General features: G+C 42.2%; 1 protein-coding gene across 1 annotated transcript in view; it reads left to right on the forward strand.

Annotated features, from left to right (window-relative positions):
- Nucleotides 1–26,443, forward strand: part of ADAMTS3 (ADAM metallopeptidase with thrombospondin type 1 motif 3) — a 652,903-nt gene extending 626,460 nt beyond the window's left edge. Inside the window, exon 22 of the mRNA XM_069230315.1 lies at nucleotides 21,574–26,443. Within this exon, the coding sequence (XP_069086416.1) occupies nucleotides 21,574–22,151 (578 nt within the window). The 3' untranslated portion in view covers nucleotides 22,152–26,443. The remainder of the gene's footprint in view (nucleotides 1–21,573) is intronic.
- The last annotated feature ends 1,519 nt before the right edge of the window (nucleotides 26,444–27,962 follow it).

Genomic DNA, 27,962 nt, shown 5'->3' on the forward strand with positions numbered 1-27,962 from the left:
GTCCCTCAAGATCTGCTGTATGTCCTTCAGCACCCCTACGATGGTGCCCAAGGTGGAGCTGATGGTCCTGAGCTCCTCCCTGAACCCCAAATACTGGTCCTCCTGCAGGCGCTGGGTCTCCTGAAACTTGACCAGGACCGTCGCCATATTCTCCTGGGTGTGGTGGTATGCTCCCATGATGGAGGAGAGGGCCTAGTGGAGAGTGGGTTCCCTTGGCCTGTCCGCCCCCTGTCGCACAGCAGCACTCCCAGTTCCCCTGTGTTCTAGTGCCCCCGTCCCCTGGACCGTGTGCCCACTACCACTGCCCCCAGGTCCCTGTTGTTGTTGGGGTGGTGGGTTATCCTGAGTTCCCTGTAGTGGTGGACACACCGCTGATTGACCTGTCCTGGGTACGGAGGTTTGGGCCCGCTGGGTGGATGCTGTGCTGGTGTTACCAGAGGGTGGAAGGTCAGTGTTGGGCTGTGCCTGTGCAAGGGGAACCGACTGTCCCGAGGCCCACGATGGTCCGGGCTGGTCATCAGGATCCAGTAGGGCAGAGCTGCTATCGTCACTGTGGGCCTCTTCTGTGGGTGGAGTGGAGTTGTCTGGACCCTCCGGGGTTGTGACGGCCCTTCGTGTTCCTGCAGGGGCATAAGTGCATGATTATTGCATGTGTGTGTGTCATGGTGTGCAATTGGTGGCTCACCGTGTACCCCAGTGCAAGCATTCCTGTGTGGAGGCTTGTGTGATGATGGTTTAGGGGGGTGTATGGGTATGTGCAGTGGGCATGCTTTAGTGATGGGTGTCCATGCTTAGTTGTGTCATGCAGGGCTTGGTGTTGGGATGGGTGGTTTTTGTTATGAGTACATTAGTGAGGAGTTGGAGTGATAGGGGAGGGGGTGATGGTGGGGGTGTGTGATAGCATGCAGGTAGGGTGGGGGATATAATAGTTAAGAATTGGCTTACCAGTGTCTATTCCTCCACTGACTCCTCCGAGGCCCTCTGGATGCATGATGGTCAAGACTTGCTCCTCCCATGTTGTTAGTTGTGGGGGAGGAGGTAGGGGTTCGCCGCCAGTCCGCTGAACCGCGATGTTGTGCCTGGAGAACGCTGAATGCACCTTCCCCCGTAGGTCGTTCCACCTCTTCCTGATGTCCTCCCGATTTCTTGGATGCTGTCCCATAGCGTTGACCCTGTCCACTATTCTGCGCCATAGCTCCATCTTCCTGGCTATGGATGTGTGCTGCACCTGTGAGCCAAATAGCTGTGGCTCTACCCGTAGGATTTCCTCCACCATGACTCGGAGCTCCTCCTCCGAAAAGCGGGGGTGTCTTTGGCGTGACATGGGGTGGTGTGTGTGATGTGTGGGGCGGTGTCAGTGTTGATGTGTGTGGTGATGTGTAGTGGTGTGTGGTGTTTTGTGCGTGGATGTTGTGTGGGTGATGGTGTTGTGTGCCTCTGTGTGGTGGGGTTGTCTATTCTGTGCTGTCTCTCTGGCCTTCGTGACTAATTTTTGGTTGTAGGTGTTTGTGGGTGATGTGGGAGAGTGTTTTACATAGTGTTGGATGTGTGGGAATGGTGTTTGTATGTGTCTCAGGTGTGTGTATTTTGAATTGTCCAATGTGGCGGTGTTTTGGAGATGTGCATGTATTTTGAGCGCGTCGGTGTGTACCGCCAATGGAATACCATGGTTGAAAGACCGTCGCGTGGATTCGTGCTTCGTAATAGCATGGGCGTGTTTCTGTTGGCGTGGAGGTGGAGGTTTTGTTTTCGACACTTTACCACTGACCTTTGGTGTGGCGGACTTGTGTGGGTGTCTGAATTTGGGCGGATTCCGAGATGTGGGTCATAATAGCTGTGGCGGAGTTCCGCGGCGCCGGCGGTGTATTGGCGGTCTTCTGCACGGCGGTAAGCGCCTTTTACCGCCAATGTTGTAATGACCCCCTAAATCTTTACATCAAATCAGATCACTTTCACATGGTGACACTTCAAGACGTGTTTCCCTTGCTCAAACAACAGGACTACATGTCAACATTAGATCTCAAGGATGCTTACTTCCACATACCCATACATCCTTCCCACAGGAAATACTTAAGGTTTGTAATCCAAGGCGTGCATTACCAATTCAAAGTGTTACCCTTTGGGATAACAACAGCACCAAGAGTATTCATAAAATGCCTTGCGGTAGTAGCTGCTCATATCAGGAGGCAGCACATGCACATATTTCCTTACTTAGACGATTGGTTAATAAAAACCAGCACTCAACAACAGTGTCTTCAACACACAAAATACGTCATAGAAAGCCTTCACAAGCTAGGGTTCTCTATAAACTACCAGAAATCACATCTACAACCGTGTCAAATACAACAATACTTAGGAGCAACAATCAACACACAAAAAGGGATTGCCACTCCAAGTCCACAAAGGGTACAAGCATTCCAAAATGTAATACTAAACATGCACCCAAATCAACACTATCAAGTGAGGTTTGTGATGAAACTTCTAGGCATGATGCCTTCATGCATAGCCATTGTCCCAAACGCAAGACTTCACATGTGGCCCTTACAACAGTGCCTAGCAACACAATGGACACAAGCATAGGGTCAACTTCAAGATCTAGTGTTGATAGACCGCCAAACACACTCCTCGCTTCAATGGTGGAATCCTATAAATTTAAACCAAGGGCGGCCATTCCAAGACCCTGTGCCACAATACGTGATCACAACAGATGCTTCCATGGTAGGGTGGGGAGCACACCTCAACCAGCACAGCATTGAGGGACAATGGGACGCTCAACAGAGCCAACTTCATATAAACCATCTGGAACTGCTGGCAGTATTTCTAGCATTGAAAGCATTTCAACCGATATTAGCCCACAAACATATTCTTGTCAAAACAGACAACATGACAACAATGTATTACCTAAACAAACAGGGAGGGACACACTCATCACAGCTGTGTCTCTTAGCACAAAGAATTTGGCATTGGGCGATTCACAATCACATTCGCCTAATAGCACAATACATCCCAGGAATTCAAAACCAGTTAGCCGACAACCTCAGTCGAGATCACCAACAAACCCACGAATGGGAAATTCATCCCCAGATACTACAAACTTACTTTCAAAGCTGGGGAACACCACGAATAGACCTATTCGCAACAAAAGAAAACGCAAAATGCCAAAACTTCGCATCCAGGTATCCGCACCCTCACTCCAAGGGCAATGCGTTATGGATGAGTTGGTCAGGGATATTTGCTTACGCTTTTCCCCCTCTCCCACTCCTTCCGTATCTAGTAAACAAATTGAGTCAAAACAAACTAATACTAATAGCAGCAACTTGGACACGCCAGCCATGGTACACAACACTACTAGATCTGTCAGTAGTACCTCATATCAAACTACCAAACAGACCAGATCTGTTAACTCAACACAAACAACAGATCAGACACCCAAATCTTGCATCGCTCAATCTAGCAGTCTGGCTCCCGAAATCTTAGAATTTTTGACATCTGGACCTTACACAAGAATGTATGGAGGTCATTAAACAAGCAAGAAAACCTACTACAAGACATTGTTACGCAAATAAATGGAAAAGATTTGTTTATTACTGCCATAATAATCAAATTCAACCACTACATGCATCTGCAAAAGACATTGTAAGCTACCTATTACACTTACAAATATCAAATCTAGCTTTTTCGTCCATTAAAATACATCTCACACAAAATATCTGCTTATCTGCAGAATACACATTCAACATCACTCTTTAGAATCCCAGTCATCAAAGCATTTATGGAGGGTCTAAAGAGAATCATAAGCCCAAGAACACCACCAGTTCCCTCATGGAACCTTAATATTGTATTAACACGACTCATGGGTCCACCATTTGAACCCATGCACTCTTGTGAAATGCAGTACTTAACCTGGAAAGTTGCCTTCCTAATAGCTATCACATCTCTTAGAAGAGTAAGTGAAATACAGGCATTTACTATCCAAGAACCCTTTATACAAATACACAAACATAAAGTGGTTCTACGCACAAATCCACATTTTTTACCAAAAGTTATCTCACCGTTCCACCTAAACCAAACAGTGGAACTCCCAGTCTTTTTTCCACAGCCAGAATCAGTAGCAGAAAGAGCCTTACATACATTAGACATTAAAAGAGCACTAATGTATTACATTGATAGAACAAAACAATTTCGCAAGACAAAATAATTGTTTGTAGCCTTCCAAAAACCTCAAGCAGGAAATCCAATATCCAAACAAGGCATTTCCAGATGGATAGTGAAATGTATTCAAGCCTGCTATATTAAAGCAAAGAGAGCACTGCCTATTACCCCAAAGGCACACTCTACTAGAAAGAAAGGCGCCACAATGGGCTTTCTAGGAAATATACCTATGACAGAAATATGTAAGGCAGCCATATGGTCTACGCCTCATACATTCACAAAACACTACTGTGTAGAGCCACAGTAGGACAGGCAGTATTACGAACATTATTTCAAACAACTTCAACTCCTACAGGCTAGCCACCACTTTTGGGGAGTAACTGCTTACTAGTCTATGCACAGCATGTGTATCTGCAGCTACACATGCCATCGAACGGAAAATGTCACTTACCCAGTGTACATCTGTTCGTGGAATGAGACGCTGCAGATTCACATGCCCCCTCCCGCCTCCCCGGGAGCCTGTAGCCGTTTTAAGTTGATGAAAACTATGGGGCATATTTATACTCCGTTTGCGCTGGAATTGCGTCGTTTTTTTTGATGCAATTTCGACGCAAAACTAACTCCATATTTATACTTTGGCGTTAGACGCGTCTAGCGCCAAAGTCCATGGAGTTTGCGTCATTTTTTAGCGTGGACACTTACTTTGCGTTAATGAGATGCAAGGTAGGCGTTCACGTCTAAAAAATCGACTCCGAGGCATCTGCGTCGGATTTATACTCCCGGGCAAAATTCACGCCCGGGAGTGGGCGGGTCAAAAAAAATGACGTACGACCGCTTTTGCGCCGTTTTTTAGCACCTGCAAAAGGCAGGCGTTAAGGGACCTGTGGGCTCTGAAGGAGCCCAGAGGTGCCCTCCCATGCCCCCAGGGACACCCCCTGTCACCCTTGCCCACCCCAGGAGGACACCCAAGGCTGGAGGGACCCATCCCAGGGACATTAAGGTAAGTTCAGGTAAGTGTTTTTTTATTTATTTTTTTGTGGCATAGGGGGGCCTGATTTGTGCCCCCCTACATGCCACTATGACCAATGACCATGCCCAGGGGACAGAAGTCCCCTGGGCATGGCCATTGGGCAAGGGGGCATGACTCCTGTCTTTGCTAAGACAGGAGTCATTTCTATGGGGGTTGGGAGTGAAAAAAAATGGCGCAAATCGGGTTGAGGCGAAAAAATTGCCTCAACCTGACTTGCCCCATTTCTTGACGCCCAAGCCCCATATCCCCCTACGCCGGCGCTGCCTGGTGTACGTCGTTTTTTTCCACGCACACCAGGCAGCGCCGGCAGCTAACGCCGGCTAACGTCATTGAATAAATACGGCGCCCGCATGGCGCTTCAGAATGGCGTTAGCCGGCGCTAATTTTTTTGACGCAAAACTGCGTTAGCGCAGTTTTGCGTCAAAAAGTATAAATATGGCCCTATATATTATATGTTGATAAAACTTGTACATTTGTAAATTTGTAAATATATATCACTTATAATCACATTATGTACATACATACTTACTCCATTGCATGGGCACCTTTACTATATACACAACTCCTATCTCACCCTCTGCGGGAAAAACAATCTAAGATGGAGTCGACGCCCATGCGCAATGGAGCCGAAAGGGAGGAGTCCCTCGGTCTCGTGACTCGAAAAGACTTCTTCGTAGAAAAACAACTTGTAACACTCCGAGCCCAACACTAGATGGCAGGATAATGCACAGCATGTGAATCTGCAGCGTCTCATGCCACGAACAGATGTACACTGGGTAAGTGACATTTTCCATTTGTTGCAACTAATGTAGTCTATTATGAAGCACATTAGATGTGATTATAATAGTGGCAATAATTTTAAAATGCAGAATAGTGTAAGAAAACTGTATTACACAAATAGTGCCACCCATAATGCAAATCTAGTGGCCTAAGGTTATCCTGTTATGGTATGCCCAGGAAGACTATTAATATTATTATTATTATTATTATTATTATTATTATTATTATTATTATTATTAATAATAATAATCTCTGGGAGCAGCGAACACCATACCTCTGTTTAGTTAGTCAAGTGGTCCTCACAAGGAGGCAGAACCCAGTTCACAAAGGCTGCGTGCCCTGTAGGGCATCTGTTCCACAGATGGATCAGCTCTGCCAGAATCCTAAACACTATGGAACTTAATTTATAACATTAGCTTGATACAGTGAAAAATGACTGTGTCATGTCAATAGGAGCCTGGGAATGATTGCTGGATGGACAGAAAACAACACCTGGCACTTGTTATGCCCGCTGAGCAGTCGAAGAATGTTCAGACTGGATCCCAGGTAAGTGGCTGCACAATAAGTGGTATTACAGTGTGTTTCAAAACAATGACACAAAAGAAAAATGTGCTGTGTATAACAGTGCACAGCAGAAACATCATACTTACTAGAGTGCTAAGAGATGAGGCAGAACTAGAGTGACTCCATGAATGGGCCTCATAACACCCCACCGCATGGACGGGACAGTGATATAGCGAACAAATAGAATAAAAACAAAATTATTAGCCATGCAAACTCAATGCAATACTAGAAGGCGTAATATGCAAACATTATAAAAATTATTTACAAAAGGGCCAGTGAGAATTTCGAAAAGCGGGCTAAATTAGTTGGGGTTGGAAGCACCCAAGATCTCTTCCACCAAGTCAATGGTTAGTGAATCCAGGATGGATTCTATCTCTGCAGATGATTTCTGAACAGCCCCATTCAGACTGAAGAGAACAGATATGATCCTCATTATCAGCCAATGCTGAGGGAATGGCCGGTTGTGCTGCCTCTGTGTTATCTAAGTCATAGGTGAGTAGTCCTGGTGCAGATGCACCTGTTGTCACAGTGGGAAGAAACCCCAGCATCTTGAAGCAAGTGCAAGTTCATTGGACAAGTCCGGAAATATGTCTTTACTAGACTCATCAACCGCTTTATGTCCTTAGGAACAGGAGGTTACAGAGCAAGTCAGATATCCAGTGCACATTCAAGGGACACCACAGGCAGCAGAAGACAGGTTGAAAATAGGTAAACCAGGTGGTCAGAATGACAGATACCAGTCAAAGTCTAGTTCCTGGAGTAATTAGGCTCCTAGCTGCTGGATCACGCACCTATGACACTGCTGGATGGTTGGCAGGTTCAACACTAGCTGGCTTTGGGCAGGCACATCCATTGTAAAAACAAAAATAAGACCCAAATGCTGCAGATGAGGAATAACACCAAGGGAATGCCTCCAAAAATACTGGAAAATAATGAATGAATAAAAGCCGGTATTATTGCAAAAATATACTGGAAGGTACTGACCAAGCCAGTGCCTATAGTTTTAGGAAAATGTGTTATCACTGCATTATTGGATGCATTATAGATGCATTTTACTAACTCGCCAAAATGTAATAGGAGGTTGTAAGAGTAACTGTATTTTGGTAGAAGTCATTGCGACGTGAAGTTCAAATGTTTCTTTAGCCGAAGTTAATGGTACCTTTTTTTGAAACTATAAGGCTTTGAGTCTACTTATTTTATTCAAATCTGCCTTCAAAGTTGGAATGGAAGGCCATAACAAACTATCAAGAACCGCCTGTGTGGGAGGGAAAAGGACGTTCCTACAACATTTCACTAGTTAGAAAACCAAAAGAATTTAAGGGATCCGACCTTTGATTCCACAACAGTCCTGATCATTTACAATTAAATAACTGCCATTGGACAGAACAATAAGAGTAGGTAAAATTGTGGGAACTGGAATTCCTTTTAAAAAGCAGGCTAAATTTGACGCATTACAGGAGCCGTGATTGGTAATATGTTTGCATACAAGTGAGAGGCCAACAGAGGAGTCACACTCCTTTCCAGTAAGGAACACCTCCCGACCTAGTCGTTCACAATGATATTCAAAGAGGAGTGACCATATCTTGTGATTGAAGTTCCCACCTAGGGCTTCGTATATACCCACAGGGAAATGTTTCATGCAAGAAGTGAACTGGAATGTTGAAATAGGAATGGATATTACTCCTTGTATTAGCCAAACTGGGGATGGTGTTTCTGCAATGGTAAAGGGTAGTTTGTCTAACTTCTCGATATGTAACATTGTGTATGTGGCATCTTTTTGAGCAATGAGTCATTGTTTACAGGTCAGATTAAATGGCAGAAACAGGTGACTCGAATTAAGATATCGCCAATGTACGCGGCCATTTTTAAGGACTTATAATGTCCAGCTAAATTGCATTATAGACCTAAGCTGACTTTGTCCATGGTGCTGTACACACATATCATTTTGTATAATATCAATAACAGATGATAGAACGTTATTCAAACTGTAAATTCAAGAAGACAATGTGTTAATGCTTATACCAACAAAGCAAGTACTTTATCCAAATTATCTTGATCAATATGTCTTAAACATGCAGCGACTTCCATTCGCTACAATTTCGAAATTCGATTATAGGTCGCATAAATAAATCTTTTTGAACGTGGAGACCTAGGACCCAACAAGAAATCAGAGAGGTTCATGTCCTCAGGTAGGAGAGAAATATGTTGTTTTACTGCAGGCAGTGTGGAGTATTTCAACCATTGTTGACATAACTTCCCCACTGACTGTGTGATGACTAACTCTTAGTGTTGTGATAGGGAATAGCAAGGCTCTGGCCTGCTTGCCTTGAACGCTTGTGAGGAATTTAAAAACCTGCTAGAATCCTTCTCTCTAAAACTAAACACTACGGGACCTGGTTTATAACATTAGATTGATACAGTGAAAAGCTACTGTGTTATGTTCACAGGAGCCTGGGAACAATTGTTGGACAGACAGAAAACAACACCTGCCACTTGCTTTGGCTGCTGAGCAATCAGTGAATATACAGAGAGAATCCCATGAAAGTGGCTGCACAACAAGTGACATTACAGTGTGTTTCAAAACAGTGACATGAAAGAAAAATGTGCAATATATGACAGTGCAGATCAGAAACCTTATAATTACTAGATTGCTAAGAAATGAGGCATAACTATAGTGAGTCCATAAGTGGGCCTCCTGACATCCCTGGAGGACGCGAACACATGCATGCAGATGGTAAAAGGGGTCCCAGGAGAAGATTGCCTGTCTGTGTATTGCTTTAAACCTTGATATTTTCTTAAAATCATGTGTAAGTGCTTAAATACCATGCATTAATGTATTGTGTATGTTGAAGGTAAGCCTCAATTTTGGTATTCAGTATGTGGTGGGCTTCATGACACACTCTAAGCTTACCTGTCCTCCTCTGATCAATCGCAGTGGCAGTGAATGAATGAGCATGACACATTGAGAATGAATGCCTACAGACATGTCTCTCCTCCATATCACATAAATTAATATATGACAAAAGTGAAACTTCTCAAATCCTTCTCATGCATTTTGTTACTTATTTTCTTCAGTGTTTGATATTCGCCTCAGCATGGCTTTTGCAGGGTTATACATCAGCCTGTAGGCTAAACAGCTACTTTGTTTGTTTAATAGCTTGTTTGACCACAGAAGTGGTTAACCCCAGCACCAAGCTAGATATATGCATCCATCCCAGAATTCGGCCCTTGCAGCTAAACACTTTCTCTGGCAATATCAGGCGGGTGAGGAGAAGGAAAATGTGCAAAAAAGGGGAAATGTACTACCTTAAAATCATTACTTACAATTAGGCCAGCCTCCGACAAGTGTCGCCCAACACTTACCTTATTGGGACATGGTGTTTGCCCAGGGATAATTATGTTTTGCCAACAGCCCTACATCCAGCAGGGTGGATCCACTCCACAGGACATCAAACTGGGCAGCTGCAGAAGGCTCAGACGTGACTCTTGCCACATTGCACTAATCAAGCAAAGAAAGAAGGTTTGGCTGGCCTGGTGTTCCTTTAGAACAACATATTGGCCTTCCCCTTTGGGTTACATTTAATTTGCCAGTTTTGTTACAGAAGTGCAATTGGCAAGTGTTAAATGTGACTCGTGTAGCATTAGCCAAGATGGCGAGGCCTGTCCCTCAGTTGGTATTATACCTGGGGGATGTGGTCCCTGAGGCCAGTTTGGGCTTGGGGGCCATGCGCACACTCCCTTAATATAAAAGTATTTGGCCCCTGGGGTTGCGGTCCCCAGGCCTCTTAAGGCTCAGGGAGGGTGGCCATGAACCTCTTTCCTACAGTTAAAGTGTGACCCCGGAGGATGGGATCCCCGGTGCCCATTTGGGCTGGGGGAAGGGAACCAATCACCCCCTCCCCTAAAGTTTATGTATTTAACCCTGGGGGATGGTTTCCCTGGTCCCTCTTAAGTCTGTGGGAGGGAGACAATGTGCCTATATTTATTTACCTTTGGGGATGAGGTCCCTGGGGCCAATAGTGGCTTGAGGAGGGGGGCTGTGAACATTCCTTCCCCTTTTTAAAAACAAAAGACCGTGGGCCAGTTGTGGCTTTGGGAGGGGGCTGTGCAACCCGTTCCTAGGGTGGGGGTTGAGTGCTTGCTGATGGTTGACTAGGGCCTGCAGCCAACTCCACGCCACACATTGACTGTGAGGGGTTGGCAAGAGTGTCTGACAGCAGGCCATGCTATTCAACAATCCCCATCTAGGGATGGTCCCCTGTATGGTTATTGAGTATTACTTTATGTTAAATAAAACTCTAGAAATTCACTGAAAAAAATAAAGGTTAAAGTGACGTCATAGTTAGGTGTGATAAAAAGATGTGATTTTTGTTTAAAACACACCTTTGAAATTCACTGAAAAACCCAAAGGTTTAAATGAATATGTCAGAGCCAACATAACATTTTGAGCTAAAAAACACAGAAATTCACCAGTTATAGTTAGCAGAGCGAATTCTAACTTGCACTCATACCATGCACTGCATATGACCTCACTTATTACATCACTAATGGCGTTTTCCATAACATCATTTATGACATCACTGATGACATCTCATATTATATTATTGATGCCATCACTGATGGCTTCAGGGATTCCATTCACCAAGGCCATACTTTAAATATTGGAGGCATATGCATCTCGAGCCTTAAGAGGCCCAAAGCCTCATCCCACAGGGCCGAAATACTTTGCATTAGAAGATCGGGCTCATGGCCCTGCCAATCCCACATGGGCCCGAGAGCTCTACCCCGGAGGCCATATTTAAATTATAGGGGATGAGAGCATGGGCCCCCCTACTTGAGCCTTAATAGGCCCCAGGACCGCATCTCCTAGGGCCATATTTTAATTACAGTGTGGGGGCATGTGGCCTCTTTCCCCAAGCATTAAGAGGCCCTAAAGGACCCCATTCACAGGAACAAATAACTTTTCTATTTGGGGAGGGAGCATGTGGTTCCCCTTCCCAAGCCTCAATGAGCCCCATGGTCCCCAACCCCAGGTCCATATTTTAACTAAAAGGCAGGGGGATGTGTGACCCCCCACCCCCCCCCTTCTTGAGCTTTAAATGGACCCGGGTACCCCATTCCTGGGGGCCAAATCCATTTTATATGGTGGGACCACACCCCCTGCGGACAAATGCAATGGAAATGGGAAGAGGGGCTGCATGGCCAACATCTCCAAGCTTATATCTCATCCAGATAAGTATAGTAAGTTTAGTTACTTACCTCTCTACACTTACCTACTCAATAGTATGGCAGTCAGCACTCAGAACAGTAGCACATGTACAAAATAAGCACCACCATTTTAACATGTGCCATAAGTAGAAGAAGTCAGTCCCGCAATTGCCTCATTGAACTGAAGCTGAAGCTTTCACAGAGATGCAGGTGTGGATTGGAAGTCAGGGGTGGATTCCAAAGGTTTATCAGGCATATTGGTACACATTTTTCACCTAATCTTAGTCTGACAGTGCAGTTTTATGCTTTTTATGATTACTGATTTTTCTTAGGGAACTCTTAGATGAAAGTCTTTGGAGTGATTCAATTTAGATCCTGTCAAAGCTGATCATACAGTAATTCCTATGTATAGGAAAACAATGCAACAATACATTTCTCAGAGATGTAGTATGTGGTACAAATGCAGCTACTGACCAAAACAACAATAGTCATGAAATAAAAAAGCTTAACATTTCAAACCAAAAGTAAAAGATGTAACACAAAGAAAAAAATGTGTGTAGGTATCAAAAGGTATAGCAAATTAACATTGTCCCATTAAAAACTATAGGAAAATGTTAGTCTGTTTTGTGGGGTAGTCACCGTTTGCATTTAATTGTCAACCTAGAAACTTTTTGAAGTTCAGATTTCTTCAGAAGGGCAAGCCTGGAAAATGGCAGCTTGGCCACAGAAAATATGCAGTTTGGAATGCATATTTTTAAGCTGCAACAGGGCAAACACTTCTCTCATGTCTGCACACTGAACAACTGCAGAAAACCTCTGCACAGAGACAGTTTATCTAACAGACTGACAGGTGATAGTAACTTTTAAACAAAAACAGGCATCCTTTTAAACAGACCACGTTTGACTAGGACAGGGATCTCCAACTTGTTATATTACAAGAGCTACTTATGTTCAATAAAAATGATCATGAGCTACTAAAATTATAAGTAATGTAATTGTGACCACATAAGGCACGATTACCTTAGTGCCTACCCTAAAACTGATTACCAACAACGCATCAGGCAGGGCTGTCAGCAGTAATGTAAAAAAGCTTTATCAATTTGGATTGCTCATACCTGGGTAACACATGAAGGTCATAGCTGGTCATAGCTGTAATTCCCCTGGAATCAAGGTAACAATAGTAGTAACTCACAAGAGTTACAGGGAGCTGGAGAGCTACCAATAGAGCACGATCTACTTGTTGGTGAAGCCTGGTCTAAGACATGATCGGCAGTCCCTAGTTTCTGATCAAAACCAGCAGATGACCACAGCAAAACAAGCACTGTAAAAGCAAATTGGTCTAATTTTTATGATCTATTGGATTTGTCAGTGCTTCACACACATTTTTGCAGATGCTCTATGAAGCTACTGCCTGGTGCTTCATTCTGTATGTGTGTGCATGTGTCACAGTGCATGCACTCGAACAAATGAAATGATTCTGGCTCTATTTTATTCATGTTTTAATTTACTGTTTTAGGATAAAGCATGCCGCACAGGGTGGTAAATTAAAAAATATTTTTTTCTTGTGCAAAAGTACTTCTTGGAAAACGCTGCTGCTCCTAGCAAATGACAGCTGATGGGTTCACAAAAAGACTAACAAAAACAATTGTGTTGGGCTCGACGGCGTGTGGGAGCAATTGAAGAGTGGTAGGGGGAGAAGTCATTGCAGGAGGCCAAGGAAACAAAGGAAAATTGTCAGGAGATAAACAAACATGGCTGATGGGGGGGAGACCTAGTGGGATATAGATTTGGCAAGCTGAGGGTGTGTGCAAGAGGAAGCAACATGGAACGTGCCACGTGAATTTGATGGGGGAAGCAACACACAAAGAGATGAGCAAGAACCCACATGTACTCTAGTGGAGAGCTTAGAAAAAAGAAAAAAAGGTGTCCCCTGAATTTGGGCATTGGAATGCTAAAAGTCATCTAATCAAAAGGATACTGAAGAAGCTATGCCCCAAGGAAGGACAAACACAAGACGAGGAAGAAAGGCTATTGAATGAGAAGCAACCAAATGACGGAGATAAATTGCCAGCCACCATAAGCAGTGGGCTAGTTCTAATCTCGTTGTAGTTTCTTGGCATGATCCACAGGAGATCTTTTGCAAACAAACAGCTGAATGCAGTCAATAGGTGAGATCTAAACATGTGGTTATACTGCAAAAATATGTTTCCCTCCAATGTTATTTTTTAATAATTTGACATTAGCTGGCTGTGATCTGTCCATGGCCTTCAGACATTACATCACATATTTTCGGAAAGCATCTGAAATACACAAAATACAAGGACATTTTCATCTGCAAAACCTGCTGAACAAGATCATAAACTGAATTGAACTATTAATGTCTGTAATTTAAGTAAGTTGAATTTGAGATTGACTAGTCATAAAGCCTGAACATAGATAGTTTTACACAGGTAAATGACACCAAAACATGTAAATAGAATTAATCCTGCTTCTAAAATGCAATTTGTGATTAATACAATTGTGAATTTTTAGCAGAGAGGTGGTATATCTGTATGCCTAAGTGCGGCGGAATAGAGGAAAAGGAGAAAAATAATGAACTGGAGGGAGTGGTGTTCATGCATTTGGGTACTCCTACCAAATTGGATCTCTTTGTGTTTCTCACGGTTTGAAACTTGGGGGCATATTTATGAGCCCCTAGCGCCACCTTGCGGCATATTTGCGGCATTTATTTTGACACAAATGTGACATTAAGGTGGCATTTCCTACACGCCATATTTACAAAGTGGCACGATGCTTGCATTGCACCACTTTGTAATCCCTTGCCCCACATTATGCCTGCACCAGGCGTAATGTATGCAAGGGGGGCATTCGGGTGCTGTATGGGCCTTAAAAATAGCACAAAGGAATCTATGAGATTCCTTTGTGCTATTTTTATCAGCATTTTTTAACGCCTGCTAGTGCAGGTGTTAAAAAGAGACTCCCATTGATTACAATGGGCATCTGGGTGCTTTGCAGGATTAGTGTCATAATGTTTTACACTAGTCCTGCAAAGCACCGCACTAGCATCAAAAATGACGACGCTAGTCACCCTAACTACCACCATGGTGCGCTGTGTTATATATAAGGTGCTACCATGGTGGCATTAGGGGGGCGCTATGGGGCGCAAGAAAAGTGGCCCTGCACTAGGTGCAGCGTCACATTTCATAAATATGCCCCTTGATTCTCCACTAAGCAAACACTGCAACCAAAAGAAGGTGTTATGTTGTTTTAATGATGAAAATGGGAGTTGCTTCTCTAAATAATAATTTATTATTATATATCGGTCAGGTGTATTGTATTTTTGAGTAGTTTAAGCCTTCAGCATAATTAAGTCTTTTCATGCATCGTTTATGCCATTATATACTTCACAGGCAATTGGTCTTCTGAAGGTGAGGCATAGAACCTATTGACCCTACTGAAACTATTATTGATGAACTGCAAATATAGGTGTTAAGCTCTTCATCTTTTTCAGGAAAAGCCACCTCTCTCATAGGAAAGGGGCTGTTTCATTTTGGCCATGACAGCCATGATCAGGGAATATAAGAAGTCTTCACCACAGGACAGAGAAGCTTCCAAAAGCAAAAGTCACTTATAATCATCACCCTTCTCCGTTTTCCCATTCCATGAGAAACACTTATGCAAAAAAGTGGTTAGCTGTTACAGTATACAATATTTGTACATATTACCTCTTTATTTGCTTTCTGTAGAAGAGAGGATATTTCCCATTGCACTAATATTACTACTAATCTGTCGTAGGGTATTTTTCCTCTAACTATAAAGACTGTAGGCCAGATATATCAATCTTTCACGCAATGCAATGAGCAAGACAACTTGCTGCGCTGGATGAAAGGGATAGGGCAAGACTGCACCATATTCACTAATATATGACTAATTCTTGCTTTCTGCCTGTGCTTGCTCATTATCTGCTGCCTAGTGCCAGCGTAGGAAGCCTTGCACCATGTCATAAGGGTGCCTGCTTTGCATGCAGCATGGTTTTTGTGCAGAAAGGGGCACATTTGGGAGTGTCCCTGCTGAGAAGGCCATTTCCAACAAGACAAAATTGTGAAATTGGCACTTTTAGAAACTTGCCATTTTCTTGACCTAACCGTTTGGTGCCTGCACAATCTGAAAGATATGTTTATCGAGTTTAGCATCTCTAGAATCAGAATTTAAAACCACAACTTATAGTGAAGGCAAATTGTAAATTGTAATTCTGAAAATGCCACTTTTAGAAAGTTGCCATTTTCTTGTCATGTGGTGCCTGCCGCCTGTCTCTGATTACTTGTCTGGGGGGGGGGGGGGGGTAACAGCTGGGTCTTATGTATTCCTTCTAGACAGCCACACTCAATGGGAGCTTAAGTGTGACTTAATGGAGCTTAGTCTGCCATCCTGGCAGAATATGAGGGAGGAGCTGACAACAACCTCACACACCTGAATAGGCTGTGTTCTGTCCCATCATAAAGGGTTGCATACCCCCTGTTGTGAGTCTGGAGCCAGGGCAGAAAGGGAGGGCCTCTGTGCACTTTGTAGACTTCTTTGAACTCTTCCATTTAAAAAAAAATGCTGGTTATAAAGAAACTTGACCTCAGACCCTACCACTTCAATACACTTCTGGACCTGTGGATACCCTTCCAGGAAAATGGCTGCTGTGCTTCTACAAGGACTGACACTCTGCTGTACTGCTGTTCTGGGATAAGTGCTGAATGGCTGTGCTGACCTGTTGCTTACTGCCCTCCTTACCCGGTGAGAAGGACAGGACCTTAATCTCTCTAAACCCGAACCCAGAGTGACTCCAAGGGCCAGCTGACTGGCCTTCTGATCTTAAGTCTCAGGGGCATACAAGACTTACAACAAACCCAACATTGCAACTGGACTCAGCCACGTTTGAGCTAGACTTACCAATAGATGCCACCCCAGACCTGGGCCCTTGAAAGCAGATTTTCAGGTGCTGGTCCAGGAGGAGCCTTGCATCTCTGCCTTTTCATGGACACAACCAGCACACCTCTTCCAAAGCTTGGCACAAGGTCCCTTGGTCCCAGTCGACACAGCGACGGCGCCCAGCTCCGCATCACAGCTTCAATGCAGTCGGCATCCATGCCCGAACTCCAATGTATCTCGGCTGTGAGCCATTGCCACCCCTGCGTGGGGAAGTTTGACACATCTCCTCAACTGCATTCTGGTCAGCAAGACAAAAGTGGGGCTGCAAAGTCTTCTTAACGCAAACTTGGAATATTGAAACAAAAATGGGCTGACCATAAATATGAGAAAAAAAACGGTAACATTTCGAGAGGAAAACTGAACAACTATAGCTGCCACTTGAGAAATGAAAAGGTATAACCAGCAAATGATTGAACATTTCTTGGAGTACTATTTAACTCTATTAGTAGGTTTGTAGCACAAATAGAAGAAATCAAAAAGAAAGGCAAAGCACTTGCGGTCGGACTCGCTTTGCTGCACAAGAAGATGAAGGGCTCCTTGCTATGTCTGATCCTGGGTATGACAGAAGCCAAAGATATCCCTATGTTAGGTGATGAGAGTGAGGCTCTGGGGCAGGGAAAGCACAGGTTTGAAAAACAGTTATAAAAATCTACAAGTCTTTTTTCACCTGCAGGTGTGCACGTCTCCAACACAGTTAGAGGGCTTCTTGGGTTACCATCTCTGGTTGGAAGTACAGGGGAGGGATTGATTACTGATTAGAGCTTCCCTACAAAAGCCACTTACCACCTTTGGCCTCTCATCCAAATGGGCCTCAAACCTGATCCATAGTGGTCTCAAAAGAACAACAAAACTAAATATCAAAGCACTGTCTCTTCTGGAAGACGCGCAGTCACGGGCAAGGAGGAGCCACAAATGGTTAAACCCCCACAATTGCACAAAAGATATTCCCTCAGGGATACTTAGCAACATCTTATAGCAATACCAATGAGCAGTTTTTAAAATACAGACTGGGGATACCACCTGTATTAAAACATCATCCGCCTTGGAGAAGAAAGGACAGTGGGGAAGTCTGTAGGATTTGCAAACACGCGCCAGAGGATATCATTCATGAGCTGTATCTCTGCAAACCAAATGGATGATGGATGGAGTGCTGAAACTTTCAAACACACCCTCAGTCACAGATCTAGGTTAAATCCATTATTCTTTTGCTCATCATGCCACCCCAGATTGAAAGCAGCCATATGAAAATCAATCTTGACTCTGCTCCCCAGTGTGCCTGGTGGTGAAAGTTTGAAAAGTTTCAACACTCCTTTCATCATTTTATTTTGTGATGTTGCTGTGTCTCTGCAAAGCCACTCTGAATGATCGGCAGAAAATTCCATGCAAAGAATTTATCAAGAGAGAGGGATAAGAGCAGAGGCAGTTGCTGTGTGTTTCAATCCTATGGACATAAGATTAAGTTGTGCACAGGTAAAATATAATAGGATAGTGGAGAAAATATCACTGGCTTTAGAACGCAAAAGAAACAGTAGGAACCAGTGAGTAGGGTGTGGCTCTGACATGGGGCATTATTGGCATAATTAAAGAGGTGATATGGAGGGCCTTTATAAAGCTTAGGCACATTGGCACTTTTGCATTGCCATCACTAATTGACATGTCAGTAGATATGCACTGTACAGAACATACTGCACAGAAACGGAAACTCCTCTTGTGGATTGGCACTAATGTACTTCATATCAACTTTTTTTCACACAGTATGCCTCCACTTAATGGGAGAGAGTACTAGCTGCTTTTTTTCTACTATGCTAAAGATCTAATTTGCACAGTTATAGTAGCCACCGCTCCTTTCCCCATACTCACGCCTTCGACAGACAGCCAGGGAGTTATGTTGTAATAACTGGAGGTCTAACTTCGATTTTACTCTATGCGGAGACTAGGGCCATCCTGTTCCATAATACTTGAACCCCTGTCTGTAGATTTGCACATTGTTTATTAATGAACGTTTTTAACCGATAATAGATAAATTATAGAATATATAACGTTTACTGTTGTATTTGACAAATTTTATCATACTGAGAGTAATTTTTATTGCAGTGGTTTTAATTAACTATGCAAATAAACTTGTTAAACTTAAACTCCTCAAATGCCTTGGAAAATTAACTCCTCATCTCCTTGACAGTGTAGTTCGGAACCAACGCAAATGCTCCCGCCCTATGATTATGATTTGAAGGTACTTTGGTTCAGCAATGGGGTCCCTGTAGCAACCCTCAGTACATCATGGTTGGCCTGAATGTTTTACTTTGCCCCAGTCTGGTGTGACCAGATATCCCAGTTGGTGCTTCTAAGCGCTATCTTGCAGTTTATTCTTTAACAATGCGTAACTCAATTTCTACGTTTTGGATTTTTGCCATATTGGTCTTGTTTTATATATTATGTTAAATTAGATTTTTCTAACCAGGTGTGGTATCTTTTTGCGTGGTGTTTTCACTGTTTTCATGTTTGAAGTTTTGAACAAATACTTTATACGTTGCTTCTTAAGTTAAGCCCAACTGCTCTGTGGCAAGCTACCAGAGGGTGAGCACAGGTTAATTTAGGGCGTGTTTTTGACTTATCCTGACTAGGAGTGTGGTTCCCCCTTGACCAGGATGCATACCGCTGTCAACCAGAAACCCAGTTTCTAACATATCTTAAAATCCAACATTATCATTAAAGAGGGTTTTAAATTACAGTCCTTTAGACACCACACTTGTCATTTCTACCCAGTTCCAATTACAGTTACAGGTTACAGTTTATTAAATGTGATATGGTAACCCAATGTTATCGTGTAGGAGAGGCTGGACTTTCAGTAGTGAAGCACAAATTTAAAAAAAATTCACTACCCGGACATGTAAAGGTTTAAAGTACATATCCAACTTTTTAACTAAACTGCACCCTTCCTGTGGGTGGGTTAGAATCTGCCCAAAGGATGAAAAAGAAAGGGTTAGGGCCAGCAAACAATATATTTTGTTAGGTAAAAATGGCAGTTTAAACTGAGCACAGGCTGCATTGCAGACTTGAGACATATTTAAAAGGCTACTTAAGTGGATGGCACAATGACGGCTGCAAGCTCAGTAGTAGTATTTAATTTACAGGCCCTTGGTACATGTAGTACCACCTTACTAGGGACTTACAAGTAAACTAAATGTGCCAATTGGGTGCAGGCGACTTTCAATATGTTGAAGGGAGAAAGCACAAACACTTTACCACTGGTTAGCATTTGTAAAGTGTGCAAAGTCCTAAAAGCAAAACAAAATGGGTTCAGAAAACAGGAGGGTGAAGGCAAAAGATTTGGGGATGAGCCTGTAGAGAGGGCTAAGTCTAATAGCCTAGAACAGCAATAATGGTGTGTAACCACCACTGACCCTGTCGAATGGAGAATGTGGTGGAGCATCTCTTGACACAGGGCAGCAAAACTCTTTGTGCTGGATCTACTAGTTGCCTTGCCAGCTTAGCACACTTAGGGCCATATGTATGAAGCAATTTTGCTGGTCGCAAATGGCCCATTGTGCCATTTGCATCCGGTAAAAGGCTTTTTGCCATGTACCATCCCTATTTTACAAGTCAGTAAAAGGGATTAAGGAAAACAAGCTGCATTTAAAAAACAAAATTGCTTTATTTCAAAGTAATTGAAGACATGGAGGTCTGCTGCCCCCAGCAGGCCACCATCCCTGTGATTGTAGCCAGTCCCAAAAGGGTTGCAATTTGTGATCCACCTCATGAATATTAATGAGGTGGTTAATTTGCGATCCTATTAGGAAACATGTGTCTGAGAAACATTTGAACTTTTCTGTTTGAGATTCTCTAATTGCGACTCACCAAACGTCGCAATTAGAGACTCACAAATAGAAATGGACATACATCTGGCCCTAAGGCAGCATCCTGTATTCAGTGGGGAGTGGGTGATTAACTTGCTATTAATCATTTAAAGGGTTCACAACTGAAAATAGCACATGCCTGATCGGGAAATCGAATTTAGTATTCTTCTCTTGAAAACGTATTACGAAGCAAAGCAAAGCTATCAGTGATGCCACCATTGAGTATTTTGATAGAGAAATCGTATTGTTTGTGTGCACGTTGGCTTTTGCTGTCACCGAAGTACGAGATAATTGACTGCTGTTAGTTAGTGAAGTACATATTTAAACATGTATGAGCTCAAAACTTTCGCCTACCAACTGAGCAATTTTCACAATAAATCTTTCTTTTAATTATGTTGAAATGTCAGCAATATTTCTTGAGACATTGGGGTACTCTAAATTGTGCCTAACAAAGGTCAAGTACAAAATATACTCGGACTACTCAGACATAAAAGCTCGTTATTGCTAACGGACTGAAAATCAAGTTGACATTTATTTATATTAACATTATCGTTCATCCATCCATACATTGTTACTATAGTGCATATGTTCAGCTGCTGTAAATACAGTAAAAAGTAAGTAAAAATAAAATAAAGAGAGAATAAATACTTTTGTTCAAATGAGAGCATTTATGACTGCATGGAACAACTTAGTACTACCTTTACAAGAATGGGTGAACTATTTCCCTTGGAAACATCTGTTTCAGAGTGTGATGTATTACGTAGATCAGTTTCTTCCCCTGATAGACATGCAATACCATTTAATCGTAAAATAAAATTGATACTAATTAATTGGTTACTGACAGCAGACTTTTTGATGCCTCTCTTTTTTGACGTTAAGGTTTTGTAATGTATTCATAACGTGCTATTATACTAACTCTCAGTGCATGTAGCCATATGCAACTTACCGATCTTTTACATGAAAGCCTTTTAATTTTCCATACTCATAACTACTTTTTCTGTTCTGTAGATGAACCGTGCCTCGGAGACAAGTCAATATTCTGCCAAATGGAAGTACTGGCACGCTACTGCTCTATACCTGGCTATAATAAACTTTGCTGTGAGTCGTGCAGCAAGCGCAGTAGCACCCTTCCACCTCCTTTCCTCACTGAAGCTGCTGAAACCCAAGGCGAAGACATATTTAACCCTAGCATGCTGGCAAAAGTTCTAGCAAAACCAACCTCTCTGACACCTGACCAGACCGCGACCGCCTCCGATAAGCGAAATCCTCATGGCAGGTCTCCTTTAGTGGAGGAAGACACAGATCTCGGTGTTCGGCCAGCTTCAAATCACAAGCCCAGAGTTTCGGATCCACCTAACAGGAGGGGTAGCGTACCTGCCGGTAGCAAAACCTTTCGTCTAGACTCAGTGCCAAACCACACACCGAATTTGAATATTAGTAATTCCTCGTCGATGGCAGCTATTGTTCCAGGGGCAGCAGTTAACACAAGCTCTACAGGTGGTCTTTCCCCAGGCAAGGTCTCGAAGAAGATCGAAAAGCCTGTTGACCGGAGACGTCCTTTAAGAGCTTCTTCAGTAGAAAGATGAAGGTTGACTCTGAATGACAAGAACAAAAAGTTCTGTGGACGCCATGATGTATTTTGCTTTTAAAAAGCAAATTCTCCGCCCGTTATGGTTTGTAAATAACAAGAAGGAAAAAGTGCGGGTTCACTTTCTCAACACTTCCATTTTTCGTGGTCTGATTGGCTTGAATTTTGTGGAAAAAAAGCACCAAAGAGATTCACAGACATGAAGGAAACTTGCTGAGTGTTGTGGTCATCCATCAGCTCACGAAAAGGTGGCCAGAACCAGTTTTGCACATCAGCTGAATTCTATTTTTTGTAAAAAATAATTTACATGTACAAAAACAGAGGTACGAAAAGTTTACATACGCTTCGACCGAACATTATTCTTTTTCCTAATGGGGCAGCAGACTCTGTAAAACTCGTATAGCTAATTTATCTATAGAAACAGAAAATGTATACACAGATTTGCAGCTGTTGTGTAAATAATGTATATTGCAGAAATCAGTGTTATTTCTATGAGATTTGAGCTGTCAAACAAATGTTTACCTATGTTACTTGTCAGAACATTTCAAGGTGCCTGTCATGAAGAAATGCCTTATTTACATTCCTAGAGTTGGTTTGCTAAACAGAGATATGTAAGAGGGCCACCATTTTAAGGGAAAGAAGGACTTATCTGTCTTCCTTGAGTTGTAAAAGAGGACCCTCACTTCTAGGTGAAGAATGAATGGCCTATCCTTCTTCTGAAGTTTTAAAAAAAGGACTGCATTGTTAAAATGATGCATGCCAGTTATTTTATACAAAGTCCATTAAGAGGATAGAGATGATGAGCAATATTTTATATTCTGTATTTTCAAGCTCAATGGCATTACCAGTAATACTGGCCCTCTGTTATTGAAAGGTCCATATCTGTTTGTATTCTCCGATGAAAAATGGACCTGTAGAACTTTGCAGCTCTACTTATTGACACACAAAGATTATTTGTTTAATTTGCTACATGTTCCTCAGTTATGGAATTTGCGTTGTCAAAGAAACATTTATATCTTCAAAGCAGCAAATTTTATCCCCAACCAAATATTAATATCGCAATATTTGCTTTCTTCCATGCCTCCACTCACAGACCCATCAGTATTCTAGATCTCAGAGCGTCTGCTAAGCAATAATAGAGCAAAAGAACAGAAAATTATCAGTGGTGCTCCAAGTTTCATGGATAAGTTTTAATTTCCACAACATTTGCGAAGAGTACTAGAACTTAGAACTGGTTGCTGCGTCCATCGTGTTGACAAGTAGCAATATCTAGGATTCTTGCAAATGCTTCTCTGTGAATTAACCAGCAAAGCCAGTTGAATAGGAGCATGGTCAATTGGTGTCACAAAAATAGCTTTCAAGAGGTTACAAGTAATTTGTAAAAAAGTCTGTAAGGCAGCCACGAATTGAAGATTGTAACTGATTGAAAACGAGGCATCCCGCTTACCGAGAATGTTGCATGCGATGTTGTACATTGATGGCTCAGGCTAGTTGATGGACAAGGAATGTAGGCCCAGATTTACGGCAAGGTGGCGCAGTGCGGTGCTCCTCCAAATATAGCTGCGAAACACAGGGATGTGCTGTATTTACAGGAATAGTGTACCCCTGTGGTTTCTCCCTGCGCTGGAGCTGAATTAGGCTGCCGGCGCCAATGCAGGCATCTTGCACCATAGTGCAAGGGTGTCTACGTTGAGGGGATAGATTATTTATGTGCAGGAAGATGTCCCTTCCTGCACATAAACAATCTACTATGGCAATTTGGCACTTCTGTGTGTGTTCTGCACAGAAATACCAAAGCGTCATTTCTGAATGATTCTTTATGTGCAGCAAGGGGCACCTTCCTGCACATAAACAATCATTCAAGGCCTTTGCTCCTACTGTCTGTGCTGCAAAATGCAGCACACATAGAAACAGCAAAAAACTAGAAGGAAGAAAAGTATTCCTTCTTGTTGTGCCATGCTAACGCCACCCCTGGGGTGGCGTTAGTTTTTGACGCTGCTTCAGATTTACGCTTTCTTATAAATCTGGGGCAGCGTCAAAAGCAGTGGGTGTGGAACGCCCACAGCAACACCCATTGCATGCCTCTCTGATGCAGAAAGCTGCGTCGGGGGGCATATTTACAAGGAAGCATTAAGCCACAAAAAGTGGCTTAACACCTCCTTGTAAATATGATTCAGTGAAAAGCGCCACCGAGCGTCCCTGAAAGTGACGCTCTGGTGGCTCTAGTGTCTTGTAAATCGGCTTGTAGTGTCTCATGAAGTAGCGTTTCCTTAATGTATGCAAATAATGGCAGCTTGAATAGTAGCATGAGGTAAATTTAATGGTGCTGTGCAATAGCAAACAGAGCCTCCTGCTTTTCTCTTCTGTTGGGAAGAGACAACTCGTTGAAACGCAAGCCATAATGAGCAATTGTGGTTTCGAGGTTTTTTACAAGGTTTCTGAAATGTTATTTTCTAAAATCAGCAGTCTGGAGCTTATTTTTTTGAAGATGTCCTTGGTTTCTATTTTTGGAAGTTCTGTGCTACTTTGTTCCCGAGAGTAACTGAACTGCAACACTGCTCTATCCCCCCAAAAAAATCTTAGTTCAAAACTTGTGATAGAGTGCCCGTTTGCTCTTTGAATGCCCAAAAGTGTTAAAGTACTTATTAATCGTTTGTATAGAAAAAATTACAAATCACGTGTGTATATATAACACAAATATGTGGTGCCAATGGATTTATGAATTGCAAACAGAAATAGTCAGGGGTCCTAGAAAATGATGTGCATTCACAACAATTTACGCTGGTTGAAATGTTAATTATATAATCAGTTTCAGAGAGGGCACAAGTCATACAATATTGCAAAATATATACATATATTTGAAATAATGAAGCACATTTTTATGCAGGTAGCGGTAGATGTTCCTTTCATGTATATTTGTTTGCAATCTTCCCACCACCTAAATGCATGTTCTGGGCTTGGGAAGTCATTATGTTTCATGTCTTTACAACTACAACATTATACCATGACTCAGAAGACAGAACTAGGTTACGTTCCAGGATTTGCTTGCTCCTCACAATATGCAAAAGCATGGCTGTTCAACCTTTACTAGTAGTAGCTCTATGAAGAATTACAACTGATATTTTCTCTGTTTGTAAGGTTTATAAGGAAAGGCGAGAGAGGTTTCAATCTGACCATGGTTTTACCATTCATTTCCACAACCACAATGCATCTGACTGCAATAATTTAACTACTAATTTATGATAGCAGACACAATTCCCACTTAAGCCAGTTTTACTCTCTCATTTGTGTAGCTGTAAAGTACTTGTATATATGAGTAAGAACTGAAAATATTTATTGAAGGTTGATTTTTTCATAGTTTTTTATGTATGGAATTATTTACACTACCAGTAGCAATTACATTAGTTAGGCAAAAATTAGTGGTATGTAGTTAGAAAGATGTTTGCGCATTCTCAAAGACACAGAGCAAGAATGCTAAGAAAACAAAAAAACTACTGTAGATGAACAAATGGACTAGGTATGTCTTAGCATTTACAAGATCTAAAATTGTTTGACAATATTTTTTATTGCACATATCATAGATTTAGCACTAGTGTACTAAAAACTGACATGCAATTTTCTCACTGTAAAATTGGCCAAACTATCCCTCAAAAAGAGAAAACTGTTTTTTTAAAACAGTGATTTTGTAGCACTAAAAATGTTCTATTAAACAGTTATGACTATAAATTTCGTTTCGAGAAATTCGTAATGTAGCTATAGGAGATACTTATGCAACGTAACTGAAGTCATTATGCAACTCCCAAGATAAAATACCTAAACCTAGACTAGAAAATAGATAGAATAATCCCTAAAGTGCATGGTGCTAAACTATGTAACTATGTGTTGTGTGCGTTTGTTTGTTTTCCAACCCACTGAACTATTGACCCAACACCTCTAAAGAGTTGCTGCTAAACATATGCAAGGCTTTTGAAGGTCAAACGAAAGTAGTTGTGTGTTTTAGCTTGTATGAAGACAATCCCTGACCCTCAAACAGACAAGAAGGATGTGTTTTGTGTCTTTTACAGTCCTCAGAAAGTAAAGAAACCAGAACAAGCAATCTTGCCTTTTTACTGTTACCTGTAAACTGTATATTGTATGGATGTAGATACTCATACCATATGTAGTCTTGTCTTTTACTTTTGGCGTATTTTTTCTACAATGCTCATTTTGTTTTCATAAAAGTGTACACTACTGATGCTGTTTGTTGTATTGGGGAGCACGTAAAATAGCATTAAAAACTTAACACCGTAATGTGCTGTTTGTACTTTGTGTTTTTTTCACCACACATAGGGGCGGATTTAAGAGCCCCTAGCGCCACTTTAGCGCTGCCTTAGCGTCATTTTTTTACACTAAGGTGGCCTTTTCCCATACCATATTTACAAAGTGGTGCAAAGCATGCATTGCGCCACTTTGCAACCCTTTGCTCAATATTATGCATGCACCATGCACAATGTATGCATGGGGGGTGTTCCGGCGCAAGGAGACCCGCAAAAATGGCACAATGAAACCTACAAGATTTCATTGTGCAATTTTTGGCATCATTTGTAACGCCAGCTTAAACCAGGAGTTGAAAGGATGCACCCATTATAATCAGTGTGCCTCCTTGCAATTTGCTCCACTAGCGTCAACATTTTTTATGCTATTGTTCCTAATACCGCCATAGTTCGCTGTATCATAAATACGGCGCACACATGGTGGCATTAGGGGGGCACAAGAAAATTCTTAATTCTTAAATTCGGCCCATAGTTTATGGCGTGGGTTTTCAGAAATTTAGATCCTATTAGGATCCCGCAGTCAAGAGATTATATTATGCTCTCTTTTTTTGTTTTACTATGCATAACAGAAAAACGAGGAGTTCAGACTAGCAGGATTGACACCCATGCTCTACTCATATTTTGTCATGCTGTCCAATTTAATGATCACACTTGGTTAGATCTTGTTCATTTGTCATTAGCTACTTATAACATATATATCTTGATGCCATGCTAGTGAAAATTCACTTGGCTCATTAACACATTATGTGGACCAATTGTACCAATAAATGTTGATTCATACATTTATTACTACTGTACAATGGTGCTATTGTCACAAAAGAGCACAGTGTGAGAAAATACTGATTAGTGGCTCACAGATCCCGTTCTAAAATCACTGTGCAGATGAAAAAATCTAGGGTATACTCACAAACTCTAGTTATCTGTGTGGTAATGGTTGAATACAGTTGTTTATTAATACTGCACACGAAAAAAATGACATGGAGTAAACCACCATGTTGTGGATCCACTGAGAGAAATATACTGTTTATCACTAGTATAGAGAGAGGTCAGGTACCTTATTATCTACTGGAGTCTTTACCCATTCATGAATAATGGCCCTTCCCCACACTCAGTAATGGTTTATCTGAGTCCGAGTGATAGTATGCATGAGGGTGACTGGAAAAGATTTAATGGAAAATCGTACACACCTTTAGTTTGACAAGAGCAATCATTCTGATTATGTTTTTTAAGAGAATGCAGAATAATACACAGCAAAGTCTCCAATCTTGAAATATTACCTCCCCCACCTCAGGCTGAAGTAGGCCGTAATGGCATCAGAATGTGTCAAATGGAGCTTCATTGAGGCACAAGTGGGCCGTCCCCTGTGGAGTCCCCACTTCCTCCACATCAGGAGAACAGATTTAGGCTGGGGGTAAATCATGCAGAAGAATCAAATTAGAGAACATCAAGTTGAAAGTATATTTGGGCCACTACATGGATTTTGTTTCCCTGTTGGT

The sequence above is a fragment of the Pleurodeles waltl genome, chromosome 1_1 (assembly GCF_031143425.1).
Source record: "Pleurodeles waltl isolate 20211129_DDA chromosome 1_1, aPleWal1.hap1.20221129, whole genome shotgun sequence".
NCBI classification, from domain to species: domain Eukaryota; kingdom Metazoa; phylum Chordata; class Amphibia; order Caudata; family Salamandridae; genus Pleurodeles; species Pleurodeles waltl.